The 18,701-nt window shown below is 44.4% G+C and overlaps 1 protein-coding gene across 1 annotated transcript; it reads left to right on the forward strand.

The window, feature by feature from the left end:
- Window positions 1-3,995: 3,995 nt before the first annotated feature.
- Window positions 3,996-18,651, forward strand: LOC308165622 (BTB/POZ domain-containing protein KCTD19-like; the record flags this gene model as incomplete). Its single annotated transcript, XM_080539771.1, has 16 exons — window positions 3,996-4,158; window positions 5,379-5,567; window positions 7,645-7,767; window positions 8,102-8,291; window positions 8,842-8,990; window positions 9,500-9,615; window positions 10,043-10,185; window positions 10,293-10,376; window positions 10,951-11,074; window positions 11,569-11,646; window positions 11,866-12,400; window positions 14,576-14,758; window positions 15,608-15,762; window positions 16,531-16,632; window positions 16,885-17,001; window positions 18,640-18,651. 16 exons carry the CDS (start codon window positions 3,996-3,998, stop codon window positions 18,649-18,651), a joined length of 2,463 nt encoding a protein of 820 aa, XP_080395897.1.
- Between the last annotated feature and the right edge of the window lie 50 nt (window positions 18,652-18,701).

Here is an 18,701-nt window from a genome sequence, read left to right on the forward strand (position 1 = left end):
TTATATAACAGGGTTGAATCATTCATGGATGGTCTTCATTCATGCATACTTAAATGTGTTCTGCAGGAATCGCTCAAGAAGAGGCTTGTCACGGTGCTGAAGGAAAACTACAGTCTGAGACTGAGCAGCCTCAAACAGCAGCCCTCTGCTGCAGCTGGGGCCAATTGTGAGTTGGCCTGAAAGTGGTACATGGATTTGTAATTGTGTGTGTGTGTGTGTGTGTGTGTGTGTCTGTGTGTGTGTGTGTGTGTGTGTGTGTACTGTTTCTCCTGAGACATCTACTACCCCCCGCACTGTTTCTCCTGTCATCTTTTTTTTTTTTTTACGCTAGAACCTTCTTCTAGCACAACAACTGCCAATGGCCCTTGGCCTAAGCATAGATCACATTTTCCTGCTTTGACTAGTAAATGTGTGTGTGTGTGTGTGTGTGTGTGTGTGTGTGTGTGTGTGTGTGTGTGTGTGTGTGTGTGATGCAGGTGACAGGCAGCGGGGCAGGGGGTGTGTACAGAGACAGGTGAAGGCTCTGCAGGAGCAGGAGACACACCTCAGACACCTGGAGCTGACCTTAGAGCTTCTGCGGGACAACAACAGGTGAACAGGTTTACAAAACCTCATAGTTCGACAACCGACCACTCACTGTTACTCTCAAAGGCCGCCAGTCAGGCTTACAGCTGCTGTCAAACTGAATACACTCAGGTTAACAAAGTGATCAAGTGAAGTGCTGACTCGCATTCTGCTGCCATCACCTATTCTGCTATTGACGCTCTGACTCTATTGTATACACAGCTATTGTTGATTGTTGCCTATATCCTGCTTATTCTTTATTGATTATATCCTGCTTATTCTTGGATTATTGTTTATATCCTGCTTATTCTATTATTGATGATTGTTTATATCGTGCTTATTATATTATTGATTATTGTTTATCCTGCCTATTCTTTGATTATTGTTTATATCTTGCTTATTATATTATGGATTTTTTGTATTTCTACTGCAACGCCAATGCCTAATTGAACCTGTACCCAAGTAAATTTTACTCCTTGTATCAGTACATAGATGTAATAAAAGCAATTCTGATTCTGATTTTTAATTGTGTTCAATTGATAAGAATGGATAATGTATGTATAACAACAGTTGTTGTTTCACAGGTCGTTGGTGTCCAATAATAAGTCACTCCTGGGCCGGCTGGACCTGACCGCAGGCTCAACAGGAGAGTCAGGAGAACCACAGAGGCACCAAGCAGAACCGGACCAGAGGACCCAGCCACACCGACACACTGAGCAACACAATCACAATTTGTCTTAGTCTCTTGGTCCATTATACTTTAGCTAAAATGTTTTTCTCTCTGGGTAAAACAGCAATGTTTCATACAGTGAACTCTTAATATATATTATAAAATCTTATATATCTAATTATATTATATAAATTCTCAGTCCATAAGTCCATCATAACATTTTAAATACTGCATCACTTCAACTAAAGGTTACAATTCACGGTGTAACACGGTGGTGTAGCCTTGTGGGACATGAACATACACCGTGGTGTAGCCTAATATATATGATTAATGTGGCCTAAATGGGAATTACTGATGGTAGCTTACTCCATTGTTGTTACCATGTACAATTACCGATGGTAGCTTATTTCCTTGTTATTACCATGTAATGTGTGTGTAATAAGTTATTATGCCTGAACACCACCCTCACATGTAGGAGTGTGGGATCCCCAAACAGGTAAATAGGTATTACATAATAGTAAATAGGACCACAGGCGGATGTAGAAAAAGATAATCATACTTTATTTGGCACAGTACCTAATGTTAACACAGGAAGGGCACAGTAATGTTAAATAAATCAAAGAAAATATTAAATAGGGCTTAATGGGGGGCATGGAGGAAAACTAGGACAAGCCAGGGGTAAAACAGGTGAAGGGATCCAAGACCGACTAGGGCATGCAACCATGCAACCAACACCACAAACAAATAATACAAATTTAAATAATAAGAGGAAAACTAATCAAACTTAGGATGCATCACATCAAAACCACAATAACACTTAACGTACACAAAACAGCACACAAAGGCCCCAAAACCTACAGAGACCAATAAGCCTGCCTCACCCTGTCCTGTCCTGACCAAATAATGATGCTTGCCAGGTCCTTAATAACAACCAAGATAACTTTAGATAATAATTGGGGTGCAAAAATAAAAAAGTGGGGAAAACTGGCAAATTAATTAGTTGCTTCTTCCTGCTGTATATATACCTTTTGTTTTACAGCTGCCCAGGATCTCTGTCCAACACTCAAACAGGACTTGACGAAAACCCCAAGCTTCCTGTAGTGGAGTATACAAATACATTATATTTAAATACAACATCATTCAATGAAGAAAATAGCAATGGATTAAAATACAGCGTTATAGCAAATGTTCAAATCACAATTCCAGGTATTATACCTTTTGTTGTAGTATCTGCTCAGGCTGTTCATCTGTTCAACAAACACCCAAATCAGGCTCGGTGCAAAGCCAGGCCGAAGCCTTGTGCTCCCCTATTTATGCCCTCCCCTGCTCCTCAGGGTCCTAGAGGTGTAGTGCTACACTAATTGATGTTGATTGATATCATATATTAATTAATGTATTTGTTGTAAGTCGCTTTGGATAAAGGCGTCTGCTAAATGCCAAAAATGTAAGTGTAATTGCTGTAAATGTTGTCCCTGTAAACTGTCCCTGTAATCTCTTAATTGTAAATTGCTTTGGATAAAAGCGTCTGCTAATGGGTACAATGTAACTGTGCACCAGCCCAGAACTATGTTCTCGTTGGTGGAAAAGGGGTAGTGATGGTAGTCAGTGGCGTTTTTGACCTCAACATTCTCATGGGGCCACTGTCAAACAAAACACCAGTCATGAATGCAGTTGGATATAACCTACATTAAGACAGCCTATATCCAGGCAGTCTTTCTCTGGCTGCAGCATCGTTTTGAACCCCTAGGGGACGTGGGGCCGGTAGAGCTCGGCTCATTGAACTTGCCTTTGACTCAACGGGCATACAATCATTTCCCCACTCACGGTTTCATTGACAGAGAGGGACCCCACCACCATAGAAAACAGTAGTACTGAGCCAACTGCAGAAAACAGAACCTTTCACGCAATTCAGAGCTTCCATACTCAAGGAGAATAAACTAGCAGATGCCTTTACCCAAAGTGTCTTACAACAAATGAATTTGTTTAAGTAATCGATTAATGGTAAATGGACCACTTATATAGCTCCTTATTCCAAAGTGCTTTACAATGACCTCTCTTTCACACATTCACACACCAAGGGCGGTAAACTACCATGCATGAATGAACCCGCTCATTGGGAGCAATTTGGGGTTCATTGTCTTGCCCAAGGACACCTCCTGCACCACAGCCGCCTCCCACCTATTATGATAATGATAATAATAATAATAATAATAATACATTAGCCTTATATAGCGCTTTCCTAGACACTCAAAGACACTTTACAAACTGAACAGATCGAGTAGTAATAATAAAAAGAAACAACAAATAAATATAAGAAAGTATAGGGGTCTAATTAAGGGAGTGCTGGAGACACGTGGGTAAGATGAGACATTGTTCAATCTGCTCCAGCGGTGACCTCAGTCTGCACGAGCTTCACTTGAACGGCCGGCGCGTTCTACAACACGTTAAAACGGCGTCATCTTTTTAATGTAACCCTTGAATGTAGCGATCCATTCATATTAACTTATCTTTTTAAACTGTTTTTAAAATAGTGCATGTTTTTAAACATTTGCGTGAATGCCGGCTTGAAAGAGAAAACCAGCAGGTGTGATTAATCTAATAACTGATCGATAACTTTGATTGCGGTGATTGTGCTGCTAGCTAGCCAGCTGGTGGTGACCAAGCAACCGGCAGGTGTGTGTGTCTGATCAACTGCGGAAGGACAATCGTAGTGACATTATTAAACAGGGTTTCAGGATAGTGAAGATCGATCGATAGATTAATGGCTACTGGGACATCATTATGTTCCTTCAACGTCGGCGGATGTCTCTTCTCCATCCCGCTGGACAGACTGAGACTCTCCCACCTGCAGGACTCCCTGCTGTTCCAGACCGGCTCCTCTGATCACAACCACAACCACACCTGGTTCATCGACAGAGACGGATGCACGTTCAAACATGTCCATTATTATCTGCAAACTGGAAAACTGGCTACATCATGTATATCAGAATTAAATATTTTGCATGAGCTAACTGCAGGACTACGCCTGTCGTCCCTGTTACAGGTAAGGCCTGCTGCATCAATGGATCAATAAACTACATGAAACACACCGGCTTAAGTTACCAACGTACTGCTGATGTGCAAAGTGGGCCGAATCCAATGTGCATGCACAAATGAACTCACTATAGGGCTTAAAGTGTATTAATGTTGATGATAAACCTATCCAATGTATTGGATATTTTGAATATGTTATAATATTGAATATATGTATAAGTCCAGCTATCATAATAGTATAGTACTATAATACTAGGTTGCTTAACCATGCTTAATAAATTCATCTTCAACCAGGCCTTAGAACATCTCCAATCAGGCAAGCATAACTTGCGTGCCAGGTCAGTGGACCTCCAAGTCACTGAGAAGGCCTCTTTAAATTACTGGAAAACCCACATTTGCCACCCGAGACAACCAGAACCCATAGCCAGCCCAGTGTCCTCAGGTAGGCACCACCACAGTACTGTAATACAACCTCTATGGTCATCTAGGACTCAATACTACATTTGAATCAAGAGGTTTTCTATCCATATATTATAGTGCTTCATTATTATTATTATTATTATTATTATTATTATTATTATTATTATTATAATCATCAGTATTAGTCCTTGACTATCTGTAACCTTCCTCATAATAGCAGAAATACACTTGATTATTAAATATAGTGATATTACTGTAAATTATTGCTGCTGTATAATAATACACTTGACATTGTATTACTATTGTTATTATTATTAGTCATTAATGCTGCTACTTACACTACACCCTGATGTACTGCACTACTACTGTAACTGTTTTATTATTACTAGGCTATATTGTATTTGTTGTAAGTCACTTTGGATAAAGGTGTCTGCTAAATGGCTAAAATGTCAATGTAAATAAAATGGTAACTGTTGTTGAACGAACGAGGAGCAAGATTCCAAAACATTTCACTATCAATTACAGCTGTATGTGACAAATAAGATTTGATATAGCTTGGATAAAGTGTCTGCTAAATGTAAAACATGTAAATATAGGCCTCCAATATGCATGTTGGAGGTCTACATGGGTCATGGAGGCAGCATAACGTGTCATTTGGACTGACTGTGTGTTTGTGTTCCCGTGTGGCTAGTTCATGAGGCGGTGCCCCTGGGTCTGCTGGGGGCCCCTCTGGTGGACGGGGATGAGGAGGTGCTGTACTGCTTCGTCTCCATGGACCTGGTCCGGCTGTACCCCAACCTGGTGACACCCCACAACCTGCTGTGGCTGAGTGACAGTGTGGTCGTCATCGAATGTGACAGCCCTCTCTTCAGGTTCATAGGCAAGCTCCCCCTAATTAATTGTACTGTACATAGTTTTTTGTTTTTGTTGTGCAGTACCACTCGTGGTGTGTGTGTGTGTGTGTGTGTGTGTGTGTGTGTGTGTGTGTGTGTGTGTGTGTGCTCACCCTGGTAAAGAGTAAAAAGCATTGTAAAAAATCTGTCTTTTGGGTGAATCAGCTTAATGTCACAGTGAACAAAAACATCCAACCTTTAATTTAAGTACATTTATTCAGAGAAAACAAAATCGGTCATCAAGAAAGAATTATTTCTAACAAAACCATGTGTGCCACAATTATTTCCACCCCTGCATTTAATACTTTGTACAACCTCCCTTTGCCAATAAAATAACACTGATTCTCCTGTAACATCTAATAAGTTTGGAGAATACAGAGCAAGGAATCTGAGACCATTCCTCTTTACAGAATCTCTCCAGATCATCCAGGGTCCTCGGTCCTCTCTCCTGCTCTCTCCTCTTCAGCTCAGGTTCTCAATGGGGTTCAGGTCAGGGGACTGAGATGGCCAGGGCAGAATCTTGATTGTGTGTTCTGTGAACCATTTTTGTGTTGATTTAGATGATTTAGTATGTTTTGGATCATTGTCCTGCTGGAAGATCCAATGACGACCCAGTTTTAGTTTCCTGGCTGAGGCAGCCAGATTCAGATTTATCTGTTTAGATTTCTTGGTATTTCATGGAGTTCATGATGACATGTTCCCAGGGCCTGTGGAGCTGTTTTTCCTCCCAATCACAGAACCTCCACCATACTTAACAGTGGGGATCAGGTTATTTTCGGTATAGCCAAACCCACCTTGAGTGTTTGCTGCCAAAAAGCTACATTTTTGTTTAATCTGACCAAAGAACACTGTTCCAGTCTACGTTCCAGTAGCTTTTAGCATACTCCAGGTTCTTACGTTTGTGGTGAAATGACAGGAACGTTTTTTTTCTGGCATGCCTTGTAAATAATTTGTTGGCATAGAGGTGGCGTCTAATGGTAGTTTTGGAGACTTGGTGACCCCAAGATGCTACTCTCCTCTGTAATTCTCCAACAGTGATCCTTGGGGATTATTATTTTTTGCCTCTCTTACCATCCTCCTCACTGTGCGTGGGGGCAACATAAACGTGGGTCCTCTTCCAGGCAAGTTTGTAACAGTTCCAGTTGCTTTGAACTTTTTTAGGTATTGCCCTAATTGTAGATATGGGCATTTTCAGTTCCACTGGACCACCCCAGACCACTGGACCACCCCAGGCCACAGTACTGTACATGTTAAACAAGGAAATGGTAATAAATCCTAAAAAAAAAACACCAAACTTCACTCTACTCTATGATATCTCACCTCTGAGCTCACCCCCATTACAACCTACTGGAACACTCGTCAACTCAACAGCTCAAGTCCTCACAAAACCTGCCGGTCTCAAAGCTCCAGGTCTGAGTATTCACGTGTGTGGCGCCGTGCCTCGACATCTGTACAAGTTGCTACAGTGAGGATCACAGTCCCTACCCTCTGGCGCTGTCTTCCACCTCTCCTGCCATAAGCCTGTTTTCACAGTCTGGCTGGAACGACGTTGTGTTGACGGTGGTGGAAAACCAGGGTTGGGTTGAGGCACACGAGAAGCCCTCTCAGCCAAACCTGGAGTGAACAATAGAGAAGGAAACCCCATGTTAACTACTGTACTCTGTACTCCAACCCCACCAGCCAAGCTAGTGTTAATACTGCAAAAAAGGAACGAAGAGAGACCAAAGATGACGTAAGCGATGAAAACACCCCATGCGTGAAAACGTAATTTTATATACTATTATATGGTGCGCATAACAAGGCTTTTGTTCATCGTAAACGTTCTCCCTCACTGACTCCGCCTATTAAATGATCCCTATCATCTCATGTTCTGGGGGAGGGAGGGAGGGAATGATTCATTCCACATATGGATTGTCGAACCGCCAAAGGGGAATGAAAATCCTGAACTGTCAAAATAAAGCGAGATGTGTTTGTGTTTGAAGGATGTGTGTGATGAGAAGACACAGCTGGCAGCAGTCGATGGCGACTGCAGAGTAATCCCAGTTTGTTTTATCTTCATTAAAGCTAATTATCTTCAGACGGGGAAGATCTTCCTGCCCGAGCAGTTCGCCGATCACGATAGGCTGATCCAGGAGGCCCGGGCGGCTGGTGTGACTGCCTGCGTGGACGCGCTGAAGCAACTACATGGTAACAGAGCTCATCCAATTAGGAATCACAACACTGACGCTGAAAAGTATGATGGCGTTATGATGACTTTGACTTGGTGCACGGCCAAACTGTGATTATGCCGTGGCCAGAAAACACGCAGTGATCACACAGATATAGATTAAAGACAACAAACTTTGTGTTCTTCCGCTTCTAAAACTATCGCGTGATGATGATGATGATGTCATGTGATTTTTCAGTTTTCAGCAACGTGTAAACATCCAGCGTTTCTTCCTGCCAAGAGTTCTGTGTGTGGTCGTCTCGAGTGAACTATGATGTCACTTCCTGGTGATTTGTTGTATTGGTTTGACCCCAGATGGAGGTGGTCGTGGTGGGGACGGCCCTGAGATGAACCAGCAGTCGTCCCCTCAGCCTCTGTACGTGATGACCTTTGACGTCCTGGTGAGGTACCAGGACTCGGCTCTGGGACAGCTGTGTGTGGACAGCACCCTGGAGGGCAGCAGGCTGCACATCACCGGCAACGGGGCCGTCTTCCAACACGTACAGTGAGTTTGTGTTTGCATCTTTTTTGCACGTATGGACTATAATCTGTGTGGTTTTAGGTCACTAAAGGGGACCTTTCAACCTACAAAGCTGGGAGGGTGTTATAGACATTTTACATTTACGTGTTTGGCATTTAGCAGACAGACGCCTTCATCCAAAGCAACTCGCAACAAATACATGTCTAATTAAGTGAATCATCTATCCATCAGTCATCATAAGAAAAAGTAATCTATGCTAGGACCAGGGGCCACTGGCAGTTACAATGCTAGAAGAAAGAAGATTTTTTTTTTAAAATGTATTTATAATAGATAAACTGTACAGGGGGGGTAATGGGGATGAGGAGGTCTTTAGGAGGGACAGTTACGATGTATCCTGAAGAGATGGAGGTCTTCAATCTACGGCGGAAATAGGTCTTACATAGGTCAACTTCAACTGATCATAAATGTCATTCACTGACTTGCTGTAGCAACAGGAGATCCAGCGTATAAACAGCGTGACTCATTATGAGTCAAAGTGGTCATTGGTCCCTCTGGTGGGGTTTTAATGTTTCAGGAAGTGGCTGGGGACGTGTCGCCTCCCCCTGACGGAGCGGGGGGGGGAGCTGCAGGGGCTGTGTGACTACCTGGACCAGCAGGACGAGGCCTACCAGGCCTTCAGAGAGGCCGTGGGGGACTTCCTGCTCAGGAGGAGGACCGCAGGCAGTAAGTGTCCAACGTCCAGACACACACACACACACACACACACACACACACACACACACACGTCTCACTCACACACACACACACACGTCTCACTCACACACACACACACACACACACACACACACACACACGTCTCACTCACACACACATACACACATCACATGTCTCACTCATACACACACCGCACGTCTCACTCACACACACACAACCCCCCCCCACACACACACACGTCTCACTCACACACACGTCTCACTCACACACACACACACACACACACACATCACACATCCCACACACACACACACAACCACCCACACGTCCCCCACACACACACAACCACACACACACGTCACACACACACACACAACCACACACACACACACACACACACACACACACAACCACACACACTTCTCCCACATACACACACACACACACACACTCTGACCCGCTCTCATTTGGCCTGGCTGTAACTGGGTGCTGCTGTTTTTCCCCTCTGTGTTTTACAGGCTCTTTTACAGCGCGGCCCTGGTCTGCCTCAGTGGCAACGTTCACCCTTAATAAAGTAGTTAAAGTTTATGTCGGAACACACTGGTACGCCACTTACTTGGAAACCCTCTTAAAGGTAGGTGAAGCGTAGCACGCGTCCTCCCCTGGCCCACGCTCTTTATTGCCTCTTCAATCAATAAAAAAATAAGAAAATAATAATAATAATAATAAACTTTATTTATATAGCACCTTTCATACATAAGAATGCAGCTCAAAGTGCTGTACAATAAAGCGCAAAAGAACAGATTATAAATGAAAACAATTAAGACATCAGCAAAGTGCTGATCAGTGCAAAAGAAAGAAAAAGTAAAAGATTAAAATTGAAAAACATACGAGGCATAACAGTAAATGAATAAAATAGTATTGAAAACATAATAAAAACTAAGACAAAAAATCTGTCTTTTTAAAAGCTGTGAATGTGTATATATACAATCAATATATGCTGATGTTGTGAGGTAGAGGGATGTAACCTTTGACCCTGGTGGTGTTGTGCTGTGTCCCAGTACCCCGAGCTGCTCTCCAACCCCAGGAAGAGTGTCTGGATGGTGTACGGAGAGAGCCTGCTGGTCAGGGGCGACGGGCAGATGTTCCGTCACGTCCTCAACTTCCTGAGATGCGGACGCCTGTTGCTGCCCTCCGAGTTCAGGTACAGTAGGGAAGCTGTGAAACTGAGTGCAGTTTGAGCCAAGATGGCGGTGCAGTGAGCCAAGATGGCGGGGCAGTGGACCCTGACTGTGGTTCTGTGCTGTGTAGGGAGTGGCCCCTGCTCTGCCAGGAGATAGAGGAGTTTCAGGTCCCGGCTCTGACCGGGGCCCTGGAGGACTGCTCTGACTACAGGTGAGAGATGGAGCCTCAACACCCCTCTACCTCTTCAATGTAGCTTTAATGAGCTTCTTATCTATATTGCATTCTTTGATTTTATTGTATAGATCAATTATCTCTAGGCAACTGGATTGAGATGCTGCTTTTTTGCTGCTTCTATTGTATTGATCGATTATGTTTTAGTTGTTCAACCTGTGTGTCTTAAGTTAACCTCTGTCTTAAGTTAACCTGTGCCTTAAGTTAACCTGTGTCTTAAGTTAACCTGTGTCGTAAGTTAACCTGTGTGTCTTAAGTTAACCTGTGTGTCTTAAGTTAACCTGTGTCTTAAGTTAACCTGTGCCTTAAGTTAACCTGTGTCGTAAGTTAACCTGTGTGTCTTAAGTTAACCTGTGTGTCTTAAGTTAACCTGTGTGCCTTAAGTTAACCTGTGTGTCTTAAGTTAACCTGTGTCGTAAGTTAACCTGTGTGTCTTAAGTTAACCTATGTGTCTTAAGTTAACCTGTGTCGTAAGTTAACCTGTGTGTCTTAAGTTAACCTGTGTCTTTAGTTAACCTGTGTCTTAAGTTAACCTGTGCGTGTCTCCACTCAGGGCCTGGTGTAGGAGGAAAGGGCAAACAGCCAATGACAACAGCGACCACTCCTCCTCCTCAGAGGACTCCCTGTTCCTGTATGCTCAAGTCGAGGATCAGTTTGTGGGGTTCAATTACGACGAAGTAAGTCCATGCTTGCCTTTTGTGTGTTGGCTTTGTCAGACAGACCAACACCACCTGGGGGTTGTTATGCCTTCTCCATCATTTATACCATTACAAGAAGAATCGCTGGCACGGCCCGGCGCGTTTGTTGTCAGTTCATCACCTGATCTCCCGTCTGGAGAGGTGTCAAAGTCAGCTCCTGACTTGTGCTGTGAGCCGTAGCACAAGGCAGGAATTTAATTTGAAGAGCTGTGTTTGGATAGGTCCCTACAGGGAGTGGTGGGAAATTTTGATACAGGAGATCATGTTCGTTAGCCCCGGGATGCCTAGTGATGGTGTGTGTGTGTGTGTGTGTGTGTGTGTGTGTGTGTGTGTGTGTGTGCGTGTGTGTACATGGATATGGCACCTGTCCACTGTTAGGACATTTAGCTCCTAATTTGGTTTGAGTTTGGAGGGTTGTTAGTGTGAACGCACTGTCATGGCCGCTGTACTCATCCAGAACTGAACCTCCTCAGGAGAGCATGGACCTGAGTCCAGACGACCCCGAGGACGGCCTCATCTCAGTGGACGACGAGGACGACGCCTGTCCCTCTGTGGGACCGGAGGGGACACCTGGAGACGCTCAGCCTCTCCTCAGACATACAGAGCTGCCATCAGCCCAACTGTCATCATCCCAACTGTCATCATCCCAACTGCCATCATCCCAACTGCCATCAGCTCAACTGTCATCATCCCAACTGTCATCATCCCAACTGCCATCAGCTCAACTCTCATCAGCTCAACTGCCCTCAGCTCCTGGGCCTCTGGGTCAGACTGGTCACCTCACGGGTCCCTCTGTCCAACTGACCCTGACCACCACCGTAACCACCTCCGCTGACCGCTCAGCCTCACTGGTCCAAAGTAAAACCAGGATGACCAGAGAACCACCAGCCTCTCTAGACCCTGGCCGTGTGTCTCTGAGGCCAGGCGGTGCTGCTGAACGTTTCCCAGCCCTCCTGCAGAGACTCGAAGAGCAGAAACCACCAGTTGAGTGTGTGGGTTATGTCTCATGTGGCAGTGTGCCAGAGAGGCCACCAGAGGGCAGCGTAGGCGACGTCTCTGGTCCTCTGCAGGGGCTGATTCAGCTGGTGGAGACGATGTCTCAGTCGGAGCCCCAGGGGACCCCCTCAGGACCGCGGCCCGGCGGAGGAGGGACCTCCAGGTGTGACGTCCTCCGTGTCCAGGCCTCAGCCAGGCTGTCGGCCCTCACCTCCCTGCTGGCCAGACAGAGCCGTTCTGGGGTCGCTACCTCAGCTCTGACTGCAGCGGAGGGAAGCACAGCCGAGCCAGACGGCTCTACCCAGAGAGGTGAGGAAACCACATAGACCTTAGAAGCTACATGGAGTAGCACTTTGTTTTCTTTTGTTTTTAAGGTTGTTGTTTTTTGTGCGGCAGTTCCACTCTTATATGTTTTTTTTGTTTTTTTTTTGATCAAGGTTTTTTTATTTTGTTTTTCACAATATATCACAAGTCCAAACAGGACCAACAGAGAACAAACTTAAATAAACCCCCCATCCCCCAAATACCAAACATATACATATATACAAACACTATACATAGCCAGACGCCCATAAAAGGGATCTATGTCAGCATTAATCTTAGATATTCTGTCTTTAGACCAGTGCAAACGGTGTACAACTTTAAATTGGATAACTGCATGTCTAAGACATATGGAAGAGGAGAACATTTTATATGTTTCATTTTGATTGGGTAGAGACAGTGAAGGGAGACAGGAAAGTAAGGAGGAGAGGGTATGTAGAGGCCGGATTCTATCCCAAGCCGACATGGGCATATGTATGTGCACTGTAGGCCATGGTGCTTAGTTATTAGTAATAATTATTTACACACAGCTCTGGAAAAAATAGAGATCACTCCCATATTCTTCTTAAATCAGCATCTCTACATGTATAGCAGCCATTCCAGTGTCTGTTGAATTCCAACACAGGCACACCTCATTCTACTGAGTGATGAGGTGATGATTAGGTGATCACCTCAACCGAATCGTATTTAACAAGGAAAAGAATAAAAAAAAACACTGCTGTGGTCATCACTCTCCTCTTATCCAGCTGGATGGCAGAAACAGTGCTAGTAGGACCTCAAAAGTAATTGGAATAAAAATTTAAAAAACTACTTGACCATGCCAAAAGAGTTGAAAATAAAAGTTTTGAGTGAGGAAAAGAAGGGTTCAATTCTGGCTTTACTGGCAGAGGGATACAGTGAGCGTCAGGTTTCTTCCTTCCTTAAAATGTCAAAGACGGCGGTTCATAAGAACGCGGTCAAGCAGCAGACATTGGGGACCACAAAGCTACAGACTGGCAGAGGGCGAAAACGACTCCACTGACCGGGAGGACCGCCAACTCATTCTAATGTCTCTCAACAACCGTAGGATCACATCAACTGACCTACCAAAAGAATGGCGAACGGCAGCTGGGGTGAAGTGCACGGCGAGGACGGTTCTAAACAGGCTGCTTGGGGCAGGGCGGAGGTCGTGCAAAGATAGAAAAAAGCCCTTCATCAATGAGAAGCAAAGAAGAGCCGTGCTGAGGTTTGCAGAGACCATAAGGATTGGACCGTAGAGGACTGGAGTAAGGTCATCTTCTCTGAGGAGTCCAATTTTCAGCTTTGCCCAGCACCTGATCATCTAATGGTTAGACAGAGACCAGCAAGACAATGCTCCGTGCCACACTGCCAGGTCAACCAAGGTGTGGATGGAGGACCACCAGATCAAGACCCTGTCATGGCCAGCCCAAACTCCAGACCTGAACCCCACTGAACACCTCTGGAATGTGATCAAGAGGAAGATGGATGGTCACAAGCCATCAAACAAAGCCGAGCTGCTTGAATGTTGGTGCCAGGAGTCACAAAGTCACTCTAGCGATGTGAAAGACTGGTGGAGAGCATGCCAAGATACATGAAAGCTGTGATTGGAAATCAGATTTATTCCACCAAATATTGATTTCTGAACTCTAAGTTAAAAACATTAGTATTGTGTTGTTTAAAAATTACTATGAACTTGTTTTCTTTGCATTATCCGAGGTCTGAAAACACTGCAAACTACTGAGAAATGTTGTCAGTAGTTTATAGAATAAAACCCAAAAAAATATTTTACTTCCAGAGCTGTATAATAATATAATGTAATTAGTAATAATAATAATAATTAGTTTATTATTATTAGTGTTGGCAGTTCTTAGTTGCCAGAGCCGTACTGTATGACTCACTGTGTGTGTGTGTGTGTGTATATGTATCTGTCTGTCTGTCTCTCTCTGTGTGTGTGTGTGTGTATATATATGTATCTGTCTGTCTGTCTGTCTCTCTCTCTGTGTGTGTGTGTGTATATGTATCTGTCTGTCTGTCTGTCTCTCTCTCTGTGTGTGTGTGTGTGTGTGTGTGTCTGTGTGTCTGTGTCTGTCTGTGTGCCTCTGTCCGTCTGTCTCTCTGTCTGTGCGTACCTCCATGTGTCCGTCCGTGTGTCCGTCCGTCCAGGTGCAGGTGAGGTGTGTTGGAGCAGGCCGGCCCTGAGAGGCGGTGTGTTCCCGGTGCGAGGCTGCGTGCTGCCTGTGAGGGGCCGGGTGCTCTGGGTGGCCCACCCCCCCGTCCTGGGCGCAGGGGAGCCTGGAGGAGCCTTCACTCACAGCCTCGTCTACACCGGCAGCCCTCTGCACACAGGTACTGGTCTACAGAACACCACTCTCTCTCTCAGGTACTGTACACTCACTGAACACTTTATTAGGAACACCTTCTGATTCATTCATTCATTTGAGAGCAATGGGAGGCCCTACCCAGTATCAGTAGTGTTCCTAATAAAGTGTTCAGTGAGTGTATGTAGGATTTTATAGTGAACACCTCAATACGTTGGGTTTAAATGAAGATAGATATGGCTAAGCCATATAACACAGCTATTATGTGACTGTCTGTTAGCTGACATAACACATTTAACCAAATGGGTCAACTGTTTCTGTATGAAGTAACGGTCAAAGGTGAACTAACCGTGAGCTTTCCCCCTCAGGTTATAACACACACACGGCTCCAGAGGCACAGGTGGATCAGAAGAGTAAGTCCATTATCACAAGCTCATACAGAACACCCTGAGGGATGGTTAACATTGCCAGCTTTGTTTTGACTAGAGTATGTGCAGTACTCTTCCTTATCCACTAGGGGGAGCCTGTAGTCGTTCTCTCAGGTCAGCCCCAAGCAGTGCCATGTGTAGCAAGCATCCGTTTGTTGTGAACGATAATTCAGCAATGATGGATTTTCCGGACATTCCTTGGTGATAAACTAAAACAAAGTGTGGGGCTGAGGAGGTAACATTGTGTTGTGTGTTTACAAGGCAGGCGAGCAACTGTCACACAAACACGTTAAATAATGAATGTATTCAATTAATCAACAGCTGCGTCCAATGGTTCACGGTTTCCTCGTTCTATTTAAAGTAGATTAGGAACAGAGTTGTTTTTAATTCTGTGGTATTTCCTGTAGTCGTGAGGTAAACAACTGTTATTCGCATATCTGCCGTTCCAGATGTGGCGTACGCCTGCTTCAGCCTGACCAATGAGGAGATGGCGTACGGTCGCCAGTGTCATCACTTCCTGTCTGGCGTGATCCTGGACTCCATCAGGCTGGAGGACAACAAGGACCTCACGCTGAAGATAGCCAACCTGGTCTACTTCCTCTGGGTGAGACACCTGAGACGCACCTGCAGTGTTGCCAGATTGGTCTGATGTTTACCAGCCCAACAAGTGCTCAAAATCTGCCCAAATTGATTAAAAATCGCCCATCTGGCAACACTGTGCACCTGTGATGCACAGTCTAGTAAGGACATTACATAATATACAGCATATGTGTTTGTGTATGTTACTATTGTTTGTATGTATTTATTGTTTAGTATTAGTTTTAAGTACTTTGTGACATTCTGTCTATTTAAAAGGTTTTCTACAAATACATTTGGGGCCGGTTTCATTGACCAGGCTTAAGTCTAGTCCTGTACTAAAATCACACTTTCAATGTGAAATCTCCATTGAAGATGCTTTTTAGTCTAGAATGAGGCTTAAGCTTTGTCTGTGAAACCGGCCCTTGATTAATCACTCAGAATACTCTGTTATCAATATGTCGTCACTAGGTAGGTCCATCCTATGTCCCATTATGTCACATGACCAGTGGTGCGTGAGAGTGGCTCACACTCAAACCTCTCCTCGGGGACCCCCAGCCGCTCCACATATTTGATCTGTTCCACCCCCAGCACACCTGATTCAACTAGTCAAGTACAAAGATTAGTTGAATCAGGTGTGCTGGGGGTGGAACAGATCAAATATGTGGAGCGGCTGGGGGTCCCCGAGGAGAGGTTTGAGAACGACTGCACCAGACCAAGTACACACCATAAGTGCAGTCAGAATTAACTTGGATCTCTTCCCCTCCGCCCCCCCCCCCCCCCCCTCCTCCCTCAGACAGGACAGGCTACGGTGGATGTGTTTGTATCTGAGCTGATGAGGATCATCTGCTCTGGGAGAGAGAAGCAGAAGGAGGAACAGTTACTACCGTGGGTGGAGGTGAGGCGGTTAGCCACTTCCTGTGCTATGAAGCCATTCAAACACAGACATAGGGCTGGTTTCACAGACAAGGCTGAAGTCTAGTCCTGGACTAAATCACACTTTATATGTAAAATCTCCATTGAAGATGCTTGTTTTAGTCTAGGATTAGGCCTTGTCTGTGAAACCTGCCCCATACTATACAACATTGAAGATGTCCATATCTACCTGGAATATTTCTGAGACTATTGTGTTGTATTTCCACTGTGCCAGTTCACCCTGCCGTATGCCAAGCGCTACTCTGAGTGTCTGGAGCAGCTGGGGACAGAACACTGTCACACCGTACCTGTGTTTCCTGAGGACAAGTCTCCAGCTCCGCACTTCACCACGGTAATACACACTCATACACCCCCCCCTCCCTCAGGAATCCCAATGAAAACCAACACACACGCTCTCATTCTGGATACAAAGCCATCCATGTTTATTAAATATGTGTGAACTTGTTAGGATTAAGAAATACGACACTCGAGTACGCATTCAGGCTCCAGCTACAAATGGAAATTTGAGTCTTTTTTTTTTCTTTCTTTTTTCTTCTTGTTGGTTGAGTTGAGAATGGCACTTGAGTGATTCCCTGCTTTTGCTGGTTAATACACATACATGTACAAAGTTATCACAATCTCCTGTTGCTGAACGCTCTAGAACCACAGAGCACCACTGGTGCAAATATTTACAGACAATGTACATTTTGGTGTTTTAGTTTTTTTTTTCCTAATGCCAACTGTTTTTTTTATTTTTTCAGAAAATATGAACAAGAGAAAAAAAGTTTCGTTTTGAGCTCTTAGCCTCCTCTCTCCTGACACAGGGCGTACCGTTCTGACTGACCAGGGATCAGCACTTAGAGAAGTCAGCCCCTCAGACTACCTGGCTGTGACCTGCCAGGAAACTGACCCTGGATCCACTACTGTGCACCTGACCTGCTGGCTGAAGACAGACTACGGAGGTGGCATCAAACATGGACTGACTGAGAGACAGAATAAACAACAACAACAACAACAACAATGTCAAAGGAAAACGACTGGTAGGAATCTGACCACAGGTCAATTAAAAAACCAACAACAGACATTATGTGAAGACAAAGTAAAAGAGTCATTCTAGAACGCTGCCTTTAAAAAAAAAAAAATCAACCAAAGCATGTTGCTTTGAACTGTGCTGAGTACATTCATACTCTCGCATTTCAGAAATATCTTTTTCATACCGAGGTATACAGTATTATCTGCCATTTCAGAAATTGCAGTCTGCAGCAAAAATAAAAGTGGTCAACAACAAGAAAGAAAGAAAATAAAGAAACAGTTTATAACTGCATTGTAAACTATTACAATAACTATTTACAGTTAACAATATCATACAGAAAACTACTGCACCGGTACTTTTGGAGAGAAAACAACCAAAAAAAGAAGATAAATATCTAAGAATATTTAAATCGACTTTCTTTTCTCAAAACGATATAAATGCTATGCTCAAAAGTGGCTTTTACATTTCTTTTTTAAACAGTGCTATATCCCAGCTCTTCAGTGTCCATGTGAGATGATGGTAAGATTTGCTGGCGCCATTGAGGGCCAATAAATACTCAACCCCCCCAACCCCCGCTTCCTCTTGTGTGGCTACGTTGTCTTGAAGCAGTCGTATATTAGACCTGTAAGAGGGGAGAGAGAGACGAGGCACAGTTACAAGGGCGCTCTCAAGCCTTTCCTAATGAAAAAAAAGCCAAGCCGCAGAACCATGGAGAAAACTCTTCCACACTCAGGCTGAGAGAGACAGGCTAGCAGCCCAGACGGTGTCACACTGATGAGCCAAAACATTACAACCGCCTGCCTGATCTGCTGTCGGTCCTACGTGTTATATTCACCTCATCTGGCAGCGGCGGTCGTGATGTTCTGGCTCATGGGTGTGTGTGTGTGTGTGTGTGTGTGTGTGTGTATGTGTGTGTAGTGTGAGTATGTGTGTGTAGTGTGAGTGTGTGTGTTTTAGAGGGTCATTTGAGTTTAGGTTGACGTATGAAAAAAGCATCGCTTCACTTACTCAAAGCAGGG

The sequence above is a fragment of the Nansenia antarctica genome, assembly GCF_963989245.1.
Source record: "Nansenia antarctica genome assembly, chromosome: 9".
NCBI lineage: Eukaryota > Metazoa > Chordata > Actinopteri > Argentiniformes > Microstomatidae > Nansenia > Nansenia antarctica.